General features: G+C 43.0%; 1 protein-coding gene across 1 annotated transcript in view; it reads left to right on the top strand.

The window, feature by feature from the left end:
- The window catches only part of ABCB10 (ATP binding cassette subfamily B member 10), a 34333-nt gene extending 16535 nt beyond the window's left edge, over positions 1-17798 (top strand). The window contains exons 5-13 of the mRNA XM_061404789.1: positions 636-782; positions 1900-2035; positions 4247-4342; positions 5486-5695; positions 7464-7543; positions 8671-8851; positions 13112-13155; positions 15154-15188; positions 15648-17798. Of these exons, the coding sequence (XP_061260773.1) occupies positions 636-782; positions 1900-2035; positions 4247-4342; positions 5486-5695; positions 7464-7543; positions 8671-8851; positions 13112-13155; positions 15154-15188; positions 15648-15879 (1161 nt within the window). The 3' untranslated portion in view covers positions 15880-17798. The remainder of the gene's footprint in view (positions 1-635; positions 783-1899; positions 2036-4246; positions 4343-5485; positions 5696-7463; positions 7544-8670; positions 8852-13111; positions 13156-15153; positions 15189-15647) is intronic.
- The last annotated feature ends 737 nt before the right edge of the window (positions 17799-18535 follow it).

Raw genomic sequence — 18535 nt, 5'->3', positions numbered from 1 at the left:
AGCCCTGCAGATCCTAGAACCCAAAGTACTCTGCGTTCTAGACTCAATTTCTACCCACACCTCAGCACTGATCCCACTTAACTACATCATATGAACTTATGTCACTGTTTTTTATAGGATGAAAAGGCTAATCATATTCTGAAAATAGTTGTTCTGGATGATACTCTATCCTTTATTAACTAATAAATGTAACTTTGTAGTGCTGTCCTTGTAATGCTGTCCAGTTTTGTCTTTTTTAAAAATTAAAAATAATCATTGTATTTTCATTATAAAAACCATGCATATTTATGAAAATAAAATTTTGAGAAATATAAGGAGAAAAAATGCATAATCCTAGCTCCGAATGGATGTTATTAACATTTTGGAGTCTATCTTTTTTATCTTATCTTTCTCACTGCATAAAAATATATTTATCTGCCAACCTTCTCACTTATTTTTCTATCTACCTATATATATGATGTGTGTATGTATGGATACATATTTGTTTCCAAAAGCAGGATTCTTCACATACTCTGCTTTGTAGTCTGTTTTTCACTTAGTTGCATATGACAAGCAGTTTTCTGTTGATAGTATCTTAAACATGAGAACCACATTTTAATTTTGCCTCCCCTGAAATGTTTGTATTATTCTCCCAGCTAGCTGAGGAACGTATTGGAAACATAAGAACTGTTCGAGCTTTTGGGAAAGAAATGACTGAAATAGAGAAATACACCAGCAAAGTGGACCATGTGATGCAATTAGCAAGGAAAGAGGCATTTGCTCGGGCTGGCTTCTTTGGAGCAGTAAGTTGATTATTTTGCAAAGAATGAAAAGTGTAGACGTCGTGATCAGGAGAGATTTGTATTGGATGATTTTATTTATTCTATGTATGGCTCTTGCCATACATAGAAAATACTTCCCTTCTCTCTCAGAACTAAGAATTACCATTCTTAAAAATATTTTGGTAAAGGAGGGGGAAAACAAGTAAATGTAATTAAAGGAAAGGTGGTGAGATCAAAACTGTGGATCAGGCCCTGATTCAGAGTATGGTCCAGACCGGGCACATCAGCTTCACTTGGAACCTGGTTAGACACGCAGATCCCCAGCTCCACAGAACTCTTAGAATGGGGCTGACGATCTGTCCTTTAGCCCCAGGTCATTCTGGTGTAGGCAGTTTTAAACCCACTGAGGATTAGCCAAAATAATCTAAGTGTGTTCCAGAAAGGGTTATAAGAAAGTTGACCACATTGATCACAAGGAACTCACGTAGGACACCGAGCTAGAAAATCACCATGATGGCAGAGTCACGATACTTTCAAAGTGGAAAGATGGTAGAGGTGATTCAGTGATGGCCGTAACTGAACAGACAGGAAGCCCTGAGGAGGCACACCTACACACTATGTACATAATGCACATCAGAGCAGATAAGTCCGGTATCTTATCTGGCTTCTCAGTGCAGCCTGCCCAGCCCACCATGGTAGAATACATCAGTTTCTTCCACTTAGGAGAGGCATCCTTAATATCATTTTTTTTCCTTTGCAAATTGATTAGATTGAGTAAAATAGGAGTCTGATGGGTAGCTTAGTATCTAGGTTTCCATGTTTATGAGATTATTTCCTTCAATATTATGATATTTCAAAAATATTTTTGAAGGACTTAACCTGACTTTCCAGCAGTTAAGATTCCATGCTTCCATTGCAGGAGGCAGAGATTTGATCCCTGGTCAGAGAACTAAAATCCCATATGCTGTGCAGTACAGCCGAAAAAAAAGAAAGGATTTTAAAATTCAGATTAAAATGTATTTTGGGAAAATCTTGCCTGATGGTTAAATGCATAAAGGAAATCCTGCACAGTGTGAATGCTTTTTGCATTTGGGGTCTTTGGTTCTCACCTGACTTCTGTGTTTTCTTCCCTTAACAGACTGGGCTCTCTGGGAACCTGATCGTGCTTTCTGTCCTGTACAAAGGAGGGTTGCTGATGGGCAGTGCCCACATGACAGTGGGCGAACTCTCCTCCTTCCTCATGTATGCTTTCTGGGTTGGAGTAAGCGTCGGAGGTATATAATTTAAATAGGCTTGGGGAATTAATGAAAAATCAGGTTATAGTTTCCGAAATGAAAACTTAACTTTCCCATTATTCCACCACTCATCAGTTAACTAACTGCAAAATCATTTCCTAGGATGTTACTCCAACCTGACTTTGAAGGACAGAATAAAGACGAGTGTGATCCTCCCTGGGTTGAGAGGTGTTAGATTTTTGCAGGCCCCCTGCCCCCCCGAGCTCACAGAGCACAGGGTCTCACTGGATCTGTTCCCAGCCAGCATGCAGGGCAACCTGTTCCCTTTCATTGTAGCATGGATGCTGGGGAGGAAGGATGGTATGTGCAGGAACCTCATCCTCTGATGGTGATGCTCTCATGATGGGCAGGTTGCTGGTGGGGAGAAGCCAACCATGTTCAAAACTAGTGAACAATCCAAAATAGAAGTGATAAAGTCCGTGAGACACAGTTGCTTGCTTTTGTAAAGAGTCTCTCAGAGCCCTGCTTTCCTTGTCCACCCCTGAGTGAAGGGAAGCAAGCTCCTTGGAGGCAGAACTGTGTGGAGTCTGCAAAGCCCCAGCCAACCTGGAGCAAATGATTTCCTGCTTTTTGTTTTCCTTCCTTTCTTTGAAAACCAAGATGGAAAGGTTAGATCAACAGCCTCAAGTCTGGTTAAAGGAGCTCAGGTATCCCACAGGGTCACCTCAACTTTTTGTTTTCAGGGTTCCAGAGTTTTCTCCTCGTTAAAGGAGAGGCTTTTCCTTAGACATCCGCAGGCAAGTAAGGATATTTTCTGGACTGAGAGTTTCAGAGATCTATTTAAAATAACATTTTACTTCTGCTGGCTGGTCTTGAAGAAAAATCTGATCCAAGATGTTTCTGGGTGCTGAGTGACTTGCGAGACAAGACCAGTTCAGGATGCTGGAGCGGTGATAGTCTTGCTTCTTTCTTTGCATCCCTGGGGTTGGGTCTGACGGGCTATAGGGTTGCATACCATGTGGTCATGTTCCCCGCTCCGAACAGATCTGCTGGCCACCACCTGCTCTCTCTGTGAGCTTTCTGTGCCCGTTTCACACTTAGCCATCGTCAGCTTTCCTCCTGGCCCCAAGTCTTGTGCTTTCTGCCACATTTGACTTGATCTTTCTTAGAAGTTTTCCATTTTAATGAACTTTAATTTAACAACATATTCTTTGATGGAGTGTGCTTTTAATATACTTAAAAAGTCATCTCTGAACCCAAGGTCATGTAGGTTTTTCTCTTATGCTGTCTTCGAGGAGCTTTATGGTTTTGCATTTTGTGTTTAGATCATTTTGAGTTAATTTGTGAAAGATGTAAGGCCTGTGTCCTGATCTGTTTTTTGCACACGGAAGTCTAGTTGTTGCAGCACCGTTTGTTGAAAAGTCTACCCTTTCTCCATTGAATTGCGTTTGCTCAACTATTGAAGGGTCATTGACTATATTTATGTGGCTCTGTTTCTGCCCGATGCATCCTTAATTTAACCTGAAGGTTTTAGTCCACTCTATCTTACACAAATATCAATATACTCTAGGATATTTGAATTGCATTTTTTCAGCACCCTTACTGAGGGGAAGTGTTACAAAGTATATGTTCTGGCAGTTGACATGGACCAGTGAACGTGGGGTTTTAAATCATAGTTCAAAGATGACTTTTAAGCAGAGGTTGTTAGTGTATCTAAAATTGCCAGATTTCTTTTCAGTTTCTAGCCTAGTAAATGTTGTATTTGTTGAGTCTGAAAGATGGGTTGATTTTGTGGACGTGTCTTTTAAATGAATGTTGGGGTACCTTGTATTCCTTTTTAATATGAGATAAGCATTATATTTTATTTTTATTGCTTTTGACGAAGCAGTCTTTTCTGTAACATTGTGATTTTAATTCAGTGGTTAACTAGTATGACTATATATATTTGTAAATCCCCTGATCAGACCAAAGCCTTATGAGAGATAATGAAATTGGAGGAGGAGAAGCTGAAGGAAAACAAGGGTATGAGACAGAGGGAATTCTGACGGACCCATGGACTGCAGCCTACTAGGCTCCTCCGTCCATGGGAGTTTCCAGGAAGAGTACTGGAGGGGTCGCCGCTGCCTTCTCCTGAAAGTGACAGATTTTGAGTTAAAGGCAGGCTATTGCCACTGTGCTCAGAGGGCTTGGGGTAGCAGGGGGCCATTTATTGGCCGATGATGGATGTGTGCCCTTGCTTCTCATCCTCAGGTCTCAGCTCCTTCTACTCAGAGCTAATGAAGGGACTGGGTGCCGGAAGCCGCCTCTGGGAGCTCCTCGAGAGAGAACCTGAGCTTCCTTTCAATGGTGGGTCTGAACTGGGTTTGCTTTTCTTTGCTGGGATTAAACATGTGTGATTTAGGACAGTGAGACCAGCTTCCTGCCCTACCTGGGAAGGATGAGCATGAACTAGACACCATCTTTACCATGACAGGGACGGACAGGGCCATCGGAGGGTGGGCAGTGAGGACAGATTGCTATTGGGTGCTGCTGGGGGCCCCAGGGTGTCCCTGGAGGTGGGGACCTGACCACACAATGTGCCCCAACCGTTTTCCCTCCCTGCAGGTGACGTGTTACCACACACAGCAGGAGGAAGTGTGTGCCGCTCAGGAGTGCAGACAGGAAGGGCCTGGCCAGGCCACCAGAATTGTCTTCCTTAGTGATTTTGACATTTGGGGGCAGGGAGAAAAGGAAGAGGGTTCATGCATAGAAAAGCCTCTGAGTTGCTTGGCTTTGGGGATTGGGTGGAGGACGCTGATGCTAATTGGCTTCGAACCATCTCCTTCATGAGCTGCTTCACTGGAAGCCCGTGCTTGCGGCAGCTGTGGCCTGGGCCGAGCAGTCAGGCTCAGTGGAAGAAGCAGCGATCACTGTCGGCTACTCATTGGCCCCAGGGCAGTAGTGAATGCCAGCGTCCTCCACTGTGATAGACCGGTAGGAATGAGGCCAACTGGGAGAGATGGAGCCACTTCTCCCGGTCAAGAGCAGGGTCACCCCCGGATAGAACTGACCTCTGACCCCCTCGAGCTCTGGGGCTGTTGTGCAGCGCCTTCCTGTTCATCATCCTCTTAAAACAAGTCTTTAGAGAAGGTGAGATAAACCCTGGATGAGGGGCCTGCAGAGGCAGCCCACAGGGAGAAGGCCATTGGATTCAGCTGGCAGCTCTTGGCCGGAAGCTTCATCAGCTGCTGCTTGTATCAGTAGGCCTGGGATGTGGGCTTGGGCCTCTGAGGGCTGTGAGGCTCCAGCATAGTGGCCAGTGTGCTGTGCTGCTGGTACAGAGCAGGCTCGGGAGCACGGGACTCAGCTTCCTCCTGACTGGCCTGTGAAGTGCCCAGACTCCCGAGCTCGCTGTTCTGGGCCGAGGCCTGGTCAGGTCGGTGGGGCCCTGGGCTCAGCTGTGCACATGTGCTTGGCGCTGAGTGATTTGTGTCCCGTCTTACCTTTCAGAGGGAGCTGTTTTGAATGAGAAAAGCTTCCAGGGTGCTTTGGAGTTCAAGAACGTGCATTTCGCCTATCCAGCTCGCCCAGAGGTGCCCATATTCCAGGATTTCAGCCTTTCTATCCCATCAGGATCTGTCACAGCACTGGTTGGCCCAAGTGGTGCTGGCAAATCCACAGTGATTTCCCTCCTGCTGAGATTGTACGACCCTGCTTCTGGTGAGTGGTTCAGCGTGTTGTGGGACAGGGGCCTCTCTCGAGCCCTTCTACTCCTGAGCCCTGGGAGAGGGTCTGAGTGTGCAGAGGCCATGCATTGTGTGAGTTCTGAGTGCCAGAGGGTCTGTTCCCAGGGAGGAAGTCCCTTAGACAGCGGTGTCACTTTTCGGGCTGTGAACTCACCCAGAAGGCCTGTCAGGCATGTTGTCCTTTGTGTCCACGTCCTCGTCTCCTGTGCTGTGTCTTCTGCTCCTGGAGCGGGGATCAGAAAGGTGCCTCTGTGGGGCTCTGACGGCAGCATGTGGAGAACGTGCTGCCTGCGCCGTCCGAGCTTGTGCAGGTGCCCGGGTCTCCTTGAAGCCCACCATCCCTCCCACCCGGGGCCGGCATGCAGACAGGGCACGTGGCTGTCAGTGAGTCACTCCTGTGCTGCTCCACTGATGCTCTCTTCAAGTAGTAGATATTTTCTCATTTTGTTGTTTATTTTTAACTGCATTATAGCATCTTTTAGAGCAAAGAACACATTCTGTTACTTACTTATATCTTTTAAAAAACTGAGATATAATTGACATTTAACAGTTTCAGGTGTATAGTATAATGATTCACTATGTGTAAATATTGTGAAATGATGTATATATTGTGAAATGATCACACAATCATTAGTGTGATGTTAGTGTGCCATGTTAACATCCCTCACCACACGTAGTTGATATCCTTCTTTATATCAGAGTTTAGAGAAGATATTCTGTGTGTGTTGGTTTATTTTTGGATTAAGGAAACGTTGTTTGTCCACAGAAAAAAACCATTGGTAAAATAAAAAATGGGTTTATTTATTTTTGGTCATGTGATTTGTGGGATTTTAGTTCCCCGACAAGGGATTGAACCTGGGCCCTCAGCAGTGAGAGATTGCAGTCCTAACTGCTAGACCACCAGGGAATTCCCTAAAATCATGAATTTAAAGAGCAGGTCTTATAGTCTTTTTGGTTAGAACACCGTGAGAGCTGGTTGTGTGCCAGGTAATGATCTGATGTGCAAAACCACCAAGTGTGTTAGTGGATATCACTACACTGTCTGCCTCTGAAATCACTGCCTGGACTTACCTTCTACTTGCTATAAAATTCTGAGCTTAGGAAAATCCTAGCGAGAGGGATGCAAAACATTGAGTCTCTGGTTTCTTCATCACAGTGAACAGATCAGGGAGAAAAGGATCTGCACTTATATTCCTGCCTTGTGGAGCCTGTACAGAGCACTTAGGCTTTCTAAGTCAATACCTTGGGTTTTTTGTAGGTGTGTGAAAATTTATTTTTGGCTTGTATAATTCCATATACCTAACTGAGAAAGAATCGGATTTCTTGTGTTGGTCACTCATCGTAATCAAGAGTCATGATTTCGTTCCCTCAAGGTGTAAAGGAAATTCTGTCAGCTTGGGTCAACGAATTACATCTAATGGTGAAACACTGCCATCGTGTCAGTCAGATAGCAGACTCTTCTACATCTGCACTGACACAGGAGGGAAGGCAAGCTGGCGGATGAGCTAGGTGGGCTGGTCATCCACCCATCGCAGGGAGAGAGTAGATGCAGATGATCCAGAAAAGTCCCTTCCAGCTCTGAAAGTCACTGAAACCCACTGGTTTTAGATTCTGTTTGGAGATTTTGAGTATCTAATCTTTAAAAAACTGAGTCTGGAGTTTTGCTGCCAGATCCTATCTGTGTGTGTATCAGTCACTGGCCCCATGGCACCCACTGACCTCTTTCCCTTCTTCCCTGCAAGGAACAATCAGCCTTGATGGCCATGACATCCGTCAGCTAAACCCAGTCTGGCTGAGATCCAAGATTGGGACAGTGAGTCAGGTAAGAGGAGAAGGGTCCATTTTTATTACACTTTCTTTTAAAATTGCTTTTGTCATTTGCTTTTCTCTTGGTCTTGAACCTTTCGAAAGAAAAGGAATGGATGTTTTTCAGAGGAAGTAAACTAACCTCTTTGGGCAGGTTGTTTATGTTTGTAGTGCTGTTTCCTGAAGACCTTAAACATTTTAACCACCTGAAGCATCATCTTTTTCCAAAGGTAGAGACTGTCATTACTTGTAGTACAGGTAGTCTAGAAGATTGGGGAGAAAAAGATACAGCTTTTTAGCTTCTTTTGACTCTTTCTCAGTTCTCATTTTCATTAGTAGCTGGTCTACTGTTTTGCCTGAAGGGTTTCAGAGATAAGCAAGCAAAAACTATGCTAAGAGCCAGGTCCCCTTGCAAAGAGGTAGAGGATTTCAAGAACATTAATATGGTCTCTTTGATGAAGCTGTTTTTCATAAGACCACTTAGTGCAGGGGGATTTTGACAAGCTATTTATATTTCTATTACCAAATTTTGTGCACAACAGACAAATCCAAGCCTTCCCCCACTCCTGGGCTTCTCCCTCCAGTGAACCTCCCCTCAGCCCACTCCTCTGGGGACGGGTTGGGGACAGTGATGGGCTTGGCTCGGGAGTGCTAGGGTAACAGCGGTGCCATCCTCATTAAGGATAGAGGAAGAAGCTGGGAGTTTGTTAGCTTCTTAGGACAATTCCACAGAACAATTCTCTGCAAATGCCACTTTCCCATCTGCTTTGTGTTTCAAGAAGTGACAGAAAGAGATGGATTCTCCCTTCGTCCTTGGAGGGCAGGCAGCTGGAGAACACAGACGGGGTCGAGGTCTTCCTTGGGAAAGGGGACTTGCATTTACAGAGCATCTGCTACATGCAGGGTGAGGGCAGGATCCTGCAGTGGTGATCTTCAGATGGTAAAGTCAGTCCTGCTCATGCTAACGTGAATTTTTTGGACACTGTGGGGTAAATTGATGGAGAATGAGAAAATAGAACCTCCCAAAAATACCCAGTATATTTTCTCTGGGAAAAGTTCTTAGATGTAAATATTGTACTAAGCTCCACTGTATTACTGGCCTTTTGAAATTTTCAATAAGTATGTTTTCTTTCCAATGTGTAGGAGCCAATTTTGTTTTCTTGCTCAATTGCGGAGAACATTGCTTATGGTGCAGACAACCCTGCCTCAGTGACCGCTGAGCAGATAGAGCAGGCAGCCGCTGTAGCCAATGCAGCTGCTTTCATCCAAAATTTCCCTCAAGGATTCAGCACTGTGGTCGGAGAAAAGGGCGTTCTCCTCTCAGGTGCGTTTTTGTTACTCTTCATTGCAAAACGTCTCTGCTCCAAAAAACTCTCCAAACATTTCCTATCACAGTGTTATTTTTTAATTTTTTAAAGGCTTTTGTCCTTAGAGTTTATTAAATGAACATTTTTGTTTTCTCAGATCTCTTTTGTATGTGACAATTCCCCAATTCCCTTCACTTTCCACCCCAGAGGTGTTTCCAGGCTCACACTGGATGTCCCACTGGGCAGTATTCAGCCACAGCTGCTTTTTCTCATCTGAGAATAGATGTTTTACAATTCAAGATCCTTGAAAGTAAGACAGATACTGCATGGCAGGATGACTTGTCCTGGGAGGCAGAGACTGAGTCAGAGTAGACGTGCAGCTGGAGGAGATTGTGTGTAGACCCAGGGCTGACAAGCTTTTCTATAAAAGGCCAGAGAGTAGATGATTTAGGTTTGTAGGCTACATGTGGTCTCTGTCACATAGTCATCTTTTTTTTTTTTTTTAAAACAACTCTTTTAAAATGTAATAACCACAGAGAGGCCCTGGTACAGACCTGACCCAGGCAGAGTCCATCATATCCTGTTCTGGACAGTGGGAGCTCGCAGGCCTGTGGCACCACTGGGACTCCAGTGGTGGGACTCCCTGTGATGTCAGCTCAGGCAGCGAGTCAGGTCGCATTATGGGGTCCGAGTTACGGCAGGGAAAAGGTAACAGTTCTGCTGCTTTCAAGTGCAGGAGTGGGACCAATGGATAGAGAAGTAAGTTCAGTTCAGTTCAGTCAGTCATGTCCTACTCTTTGCAGCCCCGTGGACTGCAGCCTGCCAGGCTTCCCTGTCCATCACCAACTCCCAGAGCTTGCCCACACTCATGTCCATAGAGTCAGTGATGCCATCCAACCATCTCATCCTCTGTCATCCCCTTCTCCTCCTGCCCTCAATCTTTCCCAGCATCAGGGTCTTTTCCAATGAGTCAGCTCTTCGCATCAGGTGGCCAAAGTATCGGAGTTTCAGCTTCAGCATCAGTCCTTCCAATGAACACCCAGGTCTGATCTCCTTTAGGATGGCCTGGTTGGATCTCCTTGCAGTCCAAGGGACTCTCAAGAGTCTTCTAAACACCACAGTTCAAAAGCATCAATTCTTCAGCACTCAGCTTTCTTTATAGTCCAACTCTCACATCCATACATGACTACTGGAAAAACCATAGTCTTGACTAGATGGACCTTTGTTGGTAAAGTAATGTCTCTGCTTTTTAATATGCTCTCTGGGTTGGTCATAGCTTTTCTTCCAAGGAGCAAGCGTCTTTTAATTTCATGGCTGCAGTCACCATCTGCAGTGATTTTGGAGTCCCCTCCCAAAAAATAGAGAAGCAAAATTTTGGTTAAACACAGTTCTATTTTGTTTTTATTACAAATATTGAGAAGTGCTTCCTTTCACGATGATCTTTGTAACTGGATCTGCACGAGCAGGGCCAGAGGCCTCCATGTCAGAGTGAGGGCTGGAGCAGGAATCCCTTCCAGCACTAAACTTTTTGCTTGAACTTAGGCTATAGATAGTTTAACACAAAAATGTTCTAAGACTGTTGTGTATGATTTGTTAAAACTATAGGCAGTAGATGAAAACCTGCTTTTGATGGATGGGGTAAGTTATGGCCATAGAACTGTTTCTGCGTCTCTGGGACAGCGTGTCCTTGGGCAGGATGCTGGGAACTTATGAGATGGAGGTGCAGAACTGGGAGTGCCTGTGCTCTGCCCACCGGTGCATCACCTGCTCTCTGGGGGCAGAGTCTGTGTGTCCTTCCCTTCACCAGGATTCCCAGGCTCTGTCTCCCAGTGAAGTAACTGAAGGTTTCAGTCCACTGTGGAGGAAGGGGTGGGCTTCTAGCCACAGACGCCCTGTGTGCTTATTGGCACCTGGGATTTTCAAAGCTGACTAAAGCCCTTACTGGCCGCTCTGCCCACCCACACTGAGCATTCGGACCCCCACCAACCAGAGAAGTTCAGATAGAAAGGGTTTTTCCTCCCTTCCTCATTGTGAGGATGGGATTGCCTGGTTGAGGACAGCTTTCAGCAGTACCATTCATTTCAGTTTGAATGATTAACTTCTTTTAGATGAAATAAGAAGTATATTCAGCCAATAAAATTCATTACCAAGAATGGAACTGAGTTTTCTCACATGATGAACTAAGGTAGAAGGAATGAGTAGTGTCCTGCTGTGAGACTCCATCAGCTTTAAGTTAGGCTAGTGGCCCTGGAGAAGAGGAGAGGGCCAGTGGAACAGAATTGAGGAGGGGAGTCACCACTTTCTGTCCTTCTGCATTTCCCCTGCTCACCCCACCCACTTTGTTTGGTAAAGTTGGAGCTGACAGACAAGGCAGGGGGTTGGGGCTGGAGTGGCTGCTCTCTCTGCCGCCCCCGGTCTCACACATGCACAGCTCCCACACATGCAAGCTGCTCCCTGAGCTGGGAGAGAGAGCCAGTGAGAGTGGAAGCACAGAGTCATGCTTCAGGCAAACAAGGGCATTACCATTCCAGCTGCCTTTGCTCTCATCCAATTCACGCACTGCTCTGAACCCCAACTCTCCTGAGTTTCCTTTTCCTTTCCTACTACAAGAGGCACTCTGTTGGGGGGAGGGGAGAGCAAACGTGTGTGGTGATAAGCACAACCCATGCACAGTTCAGCAATACGTGAACTGTGAACTTCCAGATGTTCAAGCTGATTTTAGAAAAGGCAGAGGAACCAGAAATCAAATTGCCAACATCCACTGGATCATCAAAAAGACAAGAGAGTTCCAGAAAAATATCTATTTCTGCTTTAATGACTATGTCAAAGCCTTTGACTGTGTGGATCACAATAAACTGTGGAAAATTCTGAAAGAGATGAGAATACCGACCACCTGACCTGCCTCTTAAGAAACCTGTATGTAGGTCAGGGAGCAGCAGTTAGAACTGGACATGGAACAACAGACTGGTTCCAAATAGGAAAAGGAGTTCGTCAAGGCTGTCTGTTGTCACCCTGCTTATTTAACTTCTATGCAGAGTACATCATGAGAAATACTGGGCTGGAAGAAGCACAAGCTGGAATCAAGATTGCTGGGAGAAATCTCAATAACCTCAGATATGCAGATGACACCACCCTTATGGCAGAAAGTGAAGAGGAACTAAAAAGCCTCTTGATGAAAGTGAAAGTGGAGAGTGAAAAAGTTGGCTTAAAGTTCAGCATTTAGAAAACTAATATCATGGCATCCGGTCCCATCACTTCATGGCAAATAGATGGGGAAACACTGGAAAGAGTGGCTGACTTTATTTTTGGGGGCTCCAAAATCACTGCAGGTGGTGATTGCAGCCATGAAATTAAAAGATGCTTACTCCTTGGAAGGAAAGTTATAACCAGCCTAGACCACATATTAAAAAGCAGAGACATTACTTTGTCAACAAAGGTCTGCCTAGTCAAGGCTATGGTTTTTCCAGTAGTCATGTATGGATGTGAGAGTTGGACTATAAAGAAAGCTGAATGCCAAAGAATTGATGCTTTTGAACTGTGGTGTTTAGAGGACTCTTGAGAGTCCCATGGACTGCAAGGAGATCCAACCAGTCCACCCTAAAGGAGATTAGTCCTGGGTGTTCATTGGAAGGACTGATGTTGAAGAAGCTGAAACTGCAATACTTTGGCCACCTGATGCAAAGAGCTGACTCAGTTGAAAAGACCCTGATGCTGGGAAAGATTGAGGGCAGGAGGAGAAGGGGATGACAGAGGATGACATGGTTGGATGGCATCACCGACTCAATGGACATGAGTTCAGGTAAATTCCGGGAGTTGGTGATGGACAGGGAGGCCTGGCGTGCTGTGGTTCATGGGGTCGCAGAGTCAGACACGACTGAGTGACTGAACTGAACTGAATGCACAGTACAGACCTCGGCAGTGCACTGACCAGCTGTGAGTCCTCCTGCAGGGTGTTCATGGCACAGTCTTTCATCTGTGAAAAGGGATCATTATAGAATCTACTTCACAGGCTTGTTTTTGAGATGAAATGAAATAATATGTGTAATGCATTTAGGAAATGCCTGGTACATAGAAATCCCTCAGCGTTAGCCATGATAATAATTCTTATTTTAATCTCTAGAGTGATGAGGAGGTAATATATTTCAAACATGTTTCTGTTCTCTCATCTATCTCAACTTGATACCTTCAGATTGTCACATAGTGTATCAGTAAAGCCTATTACCAAGAATTTTTGTTAAGACCTTCAGTTTAAAATATATATATATTGTCATTGTCAGGTGGACAGAAACAGAGAATTGCAATTGCCCGTGCTCTGCTTAAGGTAAGCCTGAAGCCACTTGGTTGAGGGGTTTTGGCATTGTTCTTAACTGGGGACCTTGTAATTAGTAATGTACAGTTTTTCTCCTTTCTTTTTGGAGGAGGTGGGTAGGTATATCGTGGACAGCTCTGGTGAAAGATGAGTTGCGAATTCCACTGACTGTGTTCAAATTTAACAAGTATTTCTTGTGTACTAGGAGCTCAGTACAGTGCTGGAATTATCAGAGGGAGAAAAGTTTAACACATAGATCTTCCATCAAGTAGCATACTGAGTATTAAAGAAAAATGAATGTCTATATGTTTATAACTGAGTCACTTTGCTGTACAGCAGAGGTTTGTACATTGTGAGTCAACTATACTTCAATAAAAAAAATAATAAAATTAAAGAAGCATACAGTCTCTAACTGGAGAAACTAATTATATCAAAATACCGAAACAGTATAAGTATACTTACTTGTATAGTATTTAATAACCTGCTCAACTGAATCTTGGGCTTCCCTGGTGGCTCAGTGGTAAAGAATCCACCTGCCAGTGCAGAAGATGCAAGAGATGCAGGTTCAATCCCTGGGTCGGAAAGATGCCCTGGAAGAGGAAATGTTAACCCACTCCAGTATTCTTGTCTGGAGAATCGCATGGACAGAGGAGCCTGGAATCACAAAGGACACGACTGAGAATGAGCACAACAAACTGAATGGTACAGACTTGAAATGCTTACACGAGACTCCTGAGAGGAAACGGAGAAGCTGAAACTCACAGGCACTGGCATATTTTAGGAAATGATGGCCTTCTCCTTTGTTAAATAAGTACTCTCCTCAGATTTAAAGGTGATTTAAAAAAAAACAACAGCTTTACTGAAGCATGATTTGCATATCATAAAACTGAGTAGTTTTAAATGTACTTTTCAGTGACTTTTAGTAAATTTACAGAGTTGTGCAACCATCATAATCCAGTTTTAGCACATTTCTATCACCTTGATACACCTGAGCAACCTTTCTGCATTCCCAGCCCCACCTGCCAATAATCTACTTTCACTTTGTCTAGATTTGCCTTTCTGGACATTTCAGGTAAATGAAATCAGACAGTGGTCTTCTGCTTCTAGCCTCCTTTCCTAGTATAGCTTCTAAGATTCCTCCGTGTTGTAGCCGTATCAGTACTTTGCTCCTTTCCAGTCCTTTGTAGGGACAGACCACAATTTGTCTATGACTCATAGGTTAATGAACACTTGAGTTATTTCTGGTTTAGGGCTGTTAGAAATCGCACTGCTCTGAATGGTGTACAAGTTTTTGTGTGGTTATGTTTTCATTTCTTGTGGATAGATTCCTCGGCAAGGCTAGAATTTATCTGTTACATACACTGGCTGACTCTTCTTTCTTTTCAGTTTTGTGTGTACTGCTCCCAACTAAACTCCAAGAGGACCCCGAGAGTTAGACTATCTGACTCACTTTAGAGCCCCATCTAATACTTTTAGTTGTTTCACCTGCAGAATAAAGCTACACTATAAACATCCGGTTCATTGATCACGGTGACAATGGTTTAAAGTCATCTCTAACTCTTCCATTTACAAGCTCATCTCAAGCACATATGAACTGTCTTTCATCCTTTGTAGACGCTTTATTGTGGTAGAATTCACACCCTAGATTGTTCACCCATGCACAGCATATAGTTCAGTGCCCGTATATTCAGAGTTGTGCATCCATCACTGTAATCAATTTTAGAACCTTTTCTTCATCGCCAAAATAACATTGACACACACCCACCCACCTTATTTCCCCATTTACCCCAACCCCAGGTGACCACACATCTGCCCTTACAGATGTACCTGTTCTGGACATTTCCTGTAAATGGACTCATAGACTTTTATGTCCAGCTCCTTTCATTACGGTGTTTTCAGGAGTCATCCATGTTGTATCATGTATCAATACTTTATTTCTTTTTATTTCTGAGAGTTATTTTTTTCTAATAAAATTATATCTTTCTTATCTTTTTAATGTTTTTCCTTCAGAATCCCAAAATTCTTCTCCTAGATGAAGCAACCAGGTGAGGATATCTTAATGTGTAATTATATTAAATCAAATTCTTTCTTTATCACAAACTTACTCTTCTGTATTTCAAGTGACATGGCTGAGAACACCTTACACTTTAAAGGGATGGGATATGATTAAGCATGTCAGTTGGGAGGCAGGGAACAGGATGAATTGTGAGTTGAGGGTTCTAGGTCCAATTCAGACCTTTGTGGTGAATCCTTCATCACTTATCGGCAGATGTGAAGAATCCTTTTTAACTTACATGGCAGTTCTCTGGAGATCAAGGGTTCAGAGCTTCTTTTTTTGATAGTAACTTTATAAAATTTAGACAGTTGACCCAGGGAGTTGCAGTTTTGATCACAGTAGAGGTTAGCTGCTTATGAGGGGCTCACGTGTGTGTACCAGGAAACACACGCGTGAACAGTGTGCGTGGCACTGACGCCTTTGCCTTCCCGTGGGCTCTCCTCTTTAGTGCCCTGGATGCTGAGAATGAGCACCTCGTACAGCAAGCTCTAGACCGACTGATGGAAGGAAGGACAGTGTTCATCATTGCCCACCGTCTGTCCACGATTAAGAACGCCAGCGTGGTAGCTGTCCTTGACCAGGGGAGAATCATCGAGTGTGGGAAACATGAAGAGCTGCTTTTGAAACCAGATGGGATGTACAGGAAATTAATGAACAAACAGAGTTTTATTTCAGCATAAAGAAGCAATTACTGGTATGAGAGGTTTTAAAGCAAAGCTGCACTGCAAGGGGAAAAAAAAAACTCAGACTGTATGAAATCTGTAAATCAGAGTTCAAGTCCTTTGAAATCTGCCTATTTTTTCCAAAGTTTGTAAAATAGTTTTGAGATGGATCTGTTCTGAAGACCTTTTTATTCAGAATTTATTAATTATAACTTTCTAAATGGTCTAGAGCACTGAAGTTATTTTCAGGTTTTGTATTTTATTTTATCTTAGAATATTTTGATTAATAGAGCATGGCACTTCATTTTCTTTTATCTGCTGTCATAAATTGAAGCTGTTGTCATACGACAACTTTTAAAAGAGAATTACAAATAAAAAGCCTAATTATTTTAGGCCAGTTCACCAACCACTGTGTATCTCTTGGTAGTGCTCTACCTACTTTGGGTCTCATCTTACCAGGTAGCATGAGAGACGGTGAAAAATCTAACCCTTTATTTTATCCTGCTAATCTCATAAAGAAAACTATATATATATTGTTTAATTGCTAAGTTGTGTCCAAGTCTTTGCAGTCCCACGAACTTTAGCACACCAGGCTTCCCTGTCTTTCACCATCTCCTGGAGTTTGCTCAAACTCACATCCATTGAGTCAGTGATGCCATCCAGCCATCTCATCCTCTGTCGTCCCCTTCTCCTCCTGCCCTCTATCTTTCCTAGCATCGGGGTCTTTTCCGATGAGTCAGCTCTTCGCATCATGTGGCCAAAGTACTGGAGCTTCAGCTTCACCACTAGTCCTTCCATTGAATATTCAGGACTGATTTGTTTTAGGAAATATATATATACAGAAATAGGTAATGTCACATGGCAAGGCGGGGTCATTTATATTCCCTGTCTCCTCTGTCTTCAAAGGGATGAAAGTATAGGAATATGTGTTCCTCTGGGCTGAGACTGTGTTGCCATGTGTGCAGTTTTTCTCATTTTTGGCACTTGAGAGCCTGATGAATTTTAAAAAGGGAAGAAGCCCCATCCTTTGAATATGAGAACTCTGTTTTCATTATTCGTGTATTTGGGAAGTGAGGCATGAACTGCCAGGAATTATCAAAAAAGATGTAATTTTACACTTAGATTGTCTGTAGGCATGTATCTTGAAAATTATCTTTTAAGAGTTTATAATTCCTAGTCAAATTTTACAGTGTTTTTTCAGTTAAATAGTTATGAAATTTCATTCAATGAGGCTAAATTCCAAAATTATTAATATAGCTGTAATTTCAATCTTAAAACATTTGAAGGAAGCTTATACATTCTACAAAATGTCAAGAAACCTTAAGAGCTTTTCACCCTCTGAAAAGAGGATATAATTAACCATCTTTCTTTTATTTGTTATTACAGTTAAAGCTAAACTTCTCAAAAATTCCTCAAGCAATGTTTTCAGCATTGCTTTGGATTTGTTGTATTTATATCAGCACTATTAAGTTGCCGTTCCCTCAAGAAAAAGTACTTTTCTGTAATGATAATGTCAGAACCTAAGAAGTAACAACATTGATATGACTGAAAAGGAAGTTTTCTCAGGTCCTAAGTATTGTGATTAGCTTCCTGATTATACTGGGAGAAACCACTACGTCCTGATAAGCATGGAGCATCAGCTTTTATTCTACATAAGGGAATTCATTAATGAATTCAGTGAATAAATGAACTCTGCTTTTTGAATTTAAACAGTACCTCTGTGACAGTCATCTTTAACAAGCTTTACTCATGTTCTTCAAGGTTTACTACTATGGTGGTGTTCTCAAAAAGCAGACAAAACACAACTACAAGGTTGGATCTGAAGGAAATCTCTTTGTGCCATAGTATTTACAAAATTGAATGTGATCATTATATTTTATTTTCTAATACAAGGTATTCCCTTTTATATGATGGATTAAAATTTATAGTGAACTTTATCTGTGTTTGTCATTTCTTGTAAAACTTTTTACTACATTCAGTTTCTTACTAGAATTTATAAAGATTCAAGACTAAAAAAACATTACACACCTAGGAAAGTGAGAGTAATTGTAAGTTCCATTCCTTTCATCCTAATCTTTTAAAAAATTTTTACTTACTTACTTTTGGCTGTGCTGGGCTTTCGTCGCTGTGCATGGGCTTTCTGTAGTTGAGAGTAGCTGGGGCTACTCTCTGGTTTGGCTTTGGGGCTTCTCAAGGGCTGATCCTGTGGCTCAGTAGTTGTGATACACAGGCTTAGTTGCCCCTTGGCATGTGGGCTCTTCCCAGACCAGAGATCATAAGTGTCCCATGCATTCGCAGGCAGATTCTTATCCACTGCACCACCAGAGAAGTCCCTAAGATTTTTAATGCCCTCACTTGTTATTTATAAACATTGTTTAGTTGCTTCAGCACAGTAAGGGAGCATCTCCTGCCATGTGTCAGACAACAAACTGTGCTGTAGAACTGATGATAGATGAGTGAGGTGTAGTTTCTGCCCTCTAGAAGGTTCCAGTGTAGAAGGAGCCATCAGGTATATAAAAAAATTAATTACAAGAGAACAGTTAACACCTCTGTGACATTTAGCTAAGATAGAGTTTGGTGCCACTCTTTATTTTCAGAGTGCACATGTTACCACATTGGTTACTTGGACAACCCTGTAATTTAAATAAATACCTATCCCTACTCACAGATGAGG

This window comes from Bos javanicus, chromosome 28 (assembly GCF_032452875.1).
Source record: "Bos javanicus breed banteng chromosome 28, ARS-OSU_banteng_1.0, whole genome shotgun sequence".
Classification (NCBI taxonomy): Eukaryota; Metazoa; Chordata; class Mammalia; order Artiodactyla; family Bovidae; genus Bos; species Bos javanicus.
This window is presented reverse-complemented; position numbering and strand designations above follow the sequence as displayed.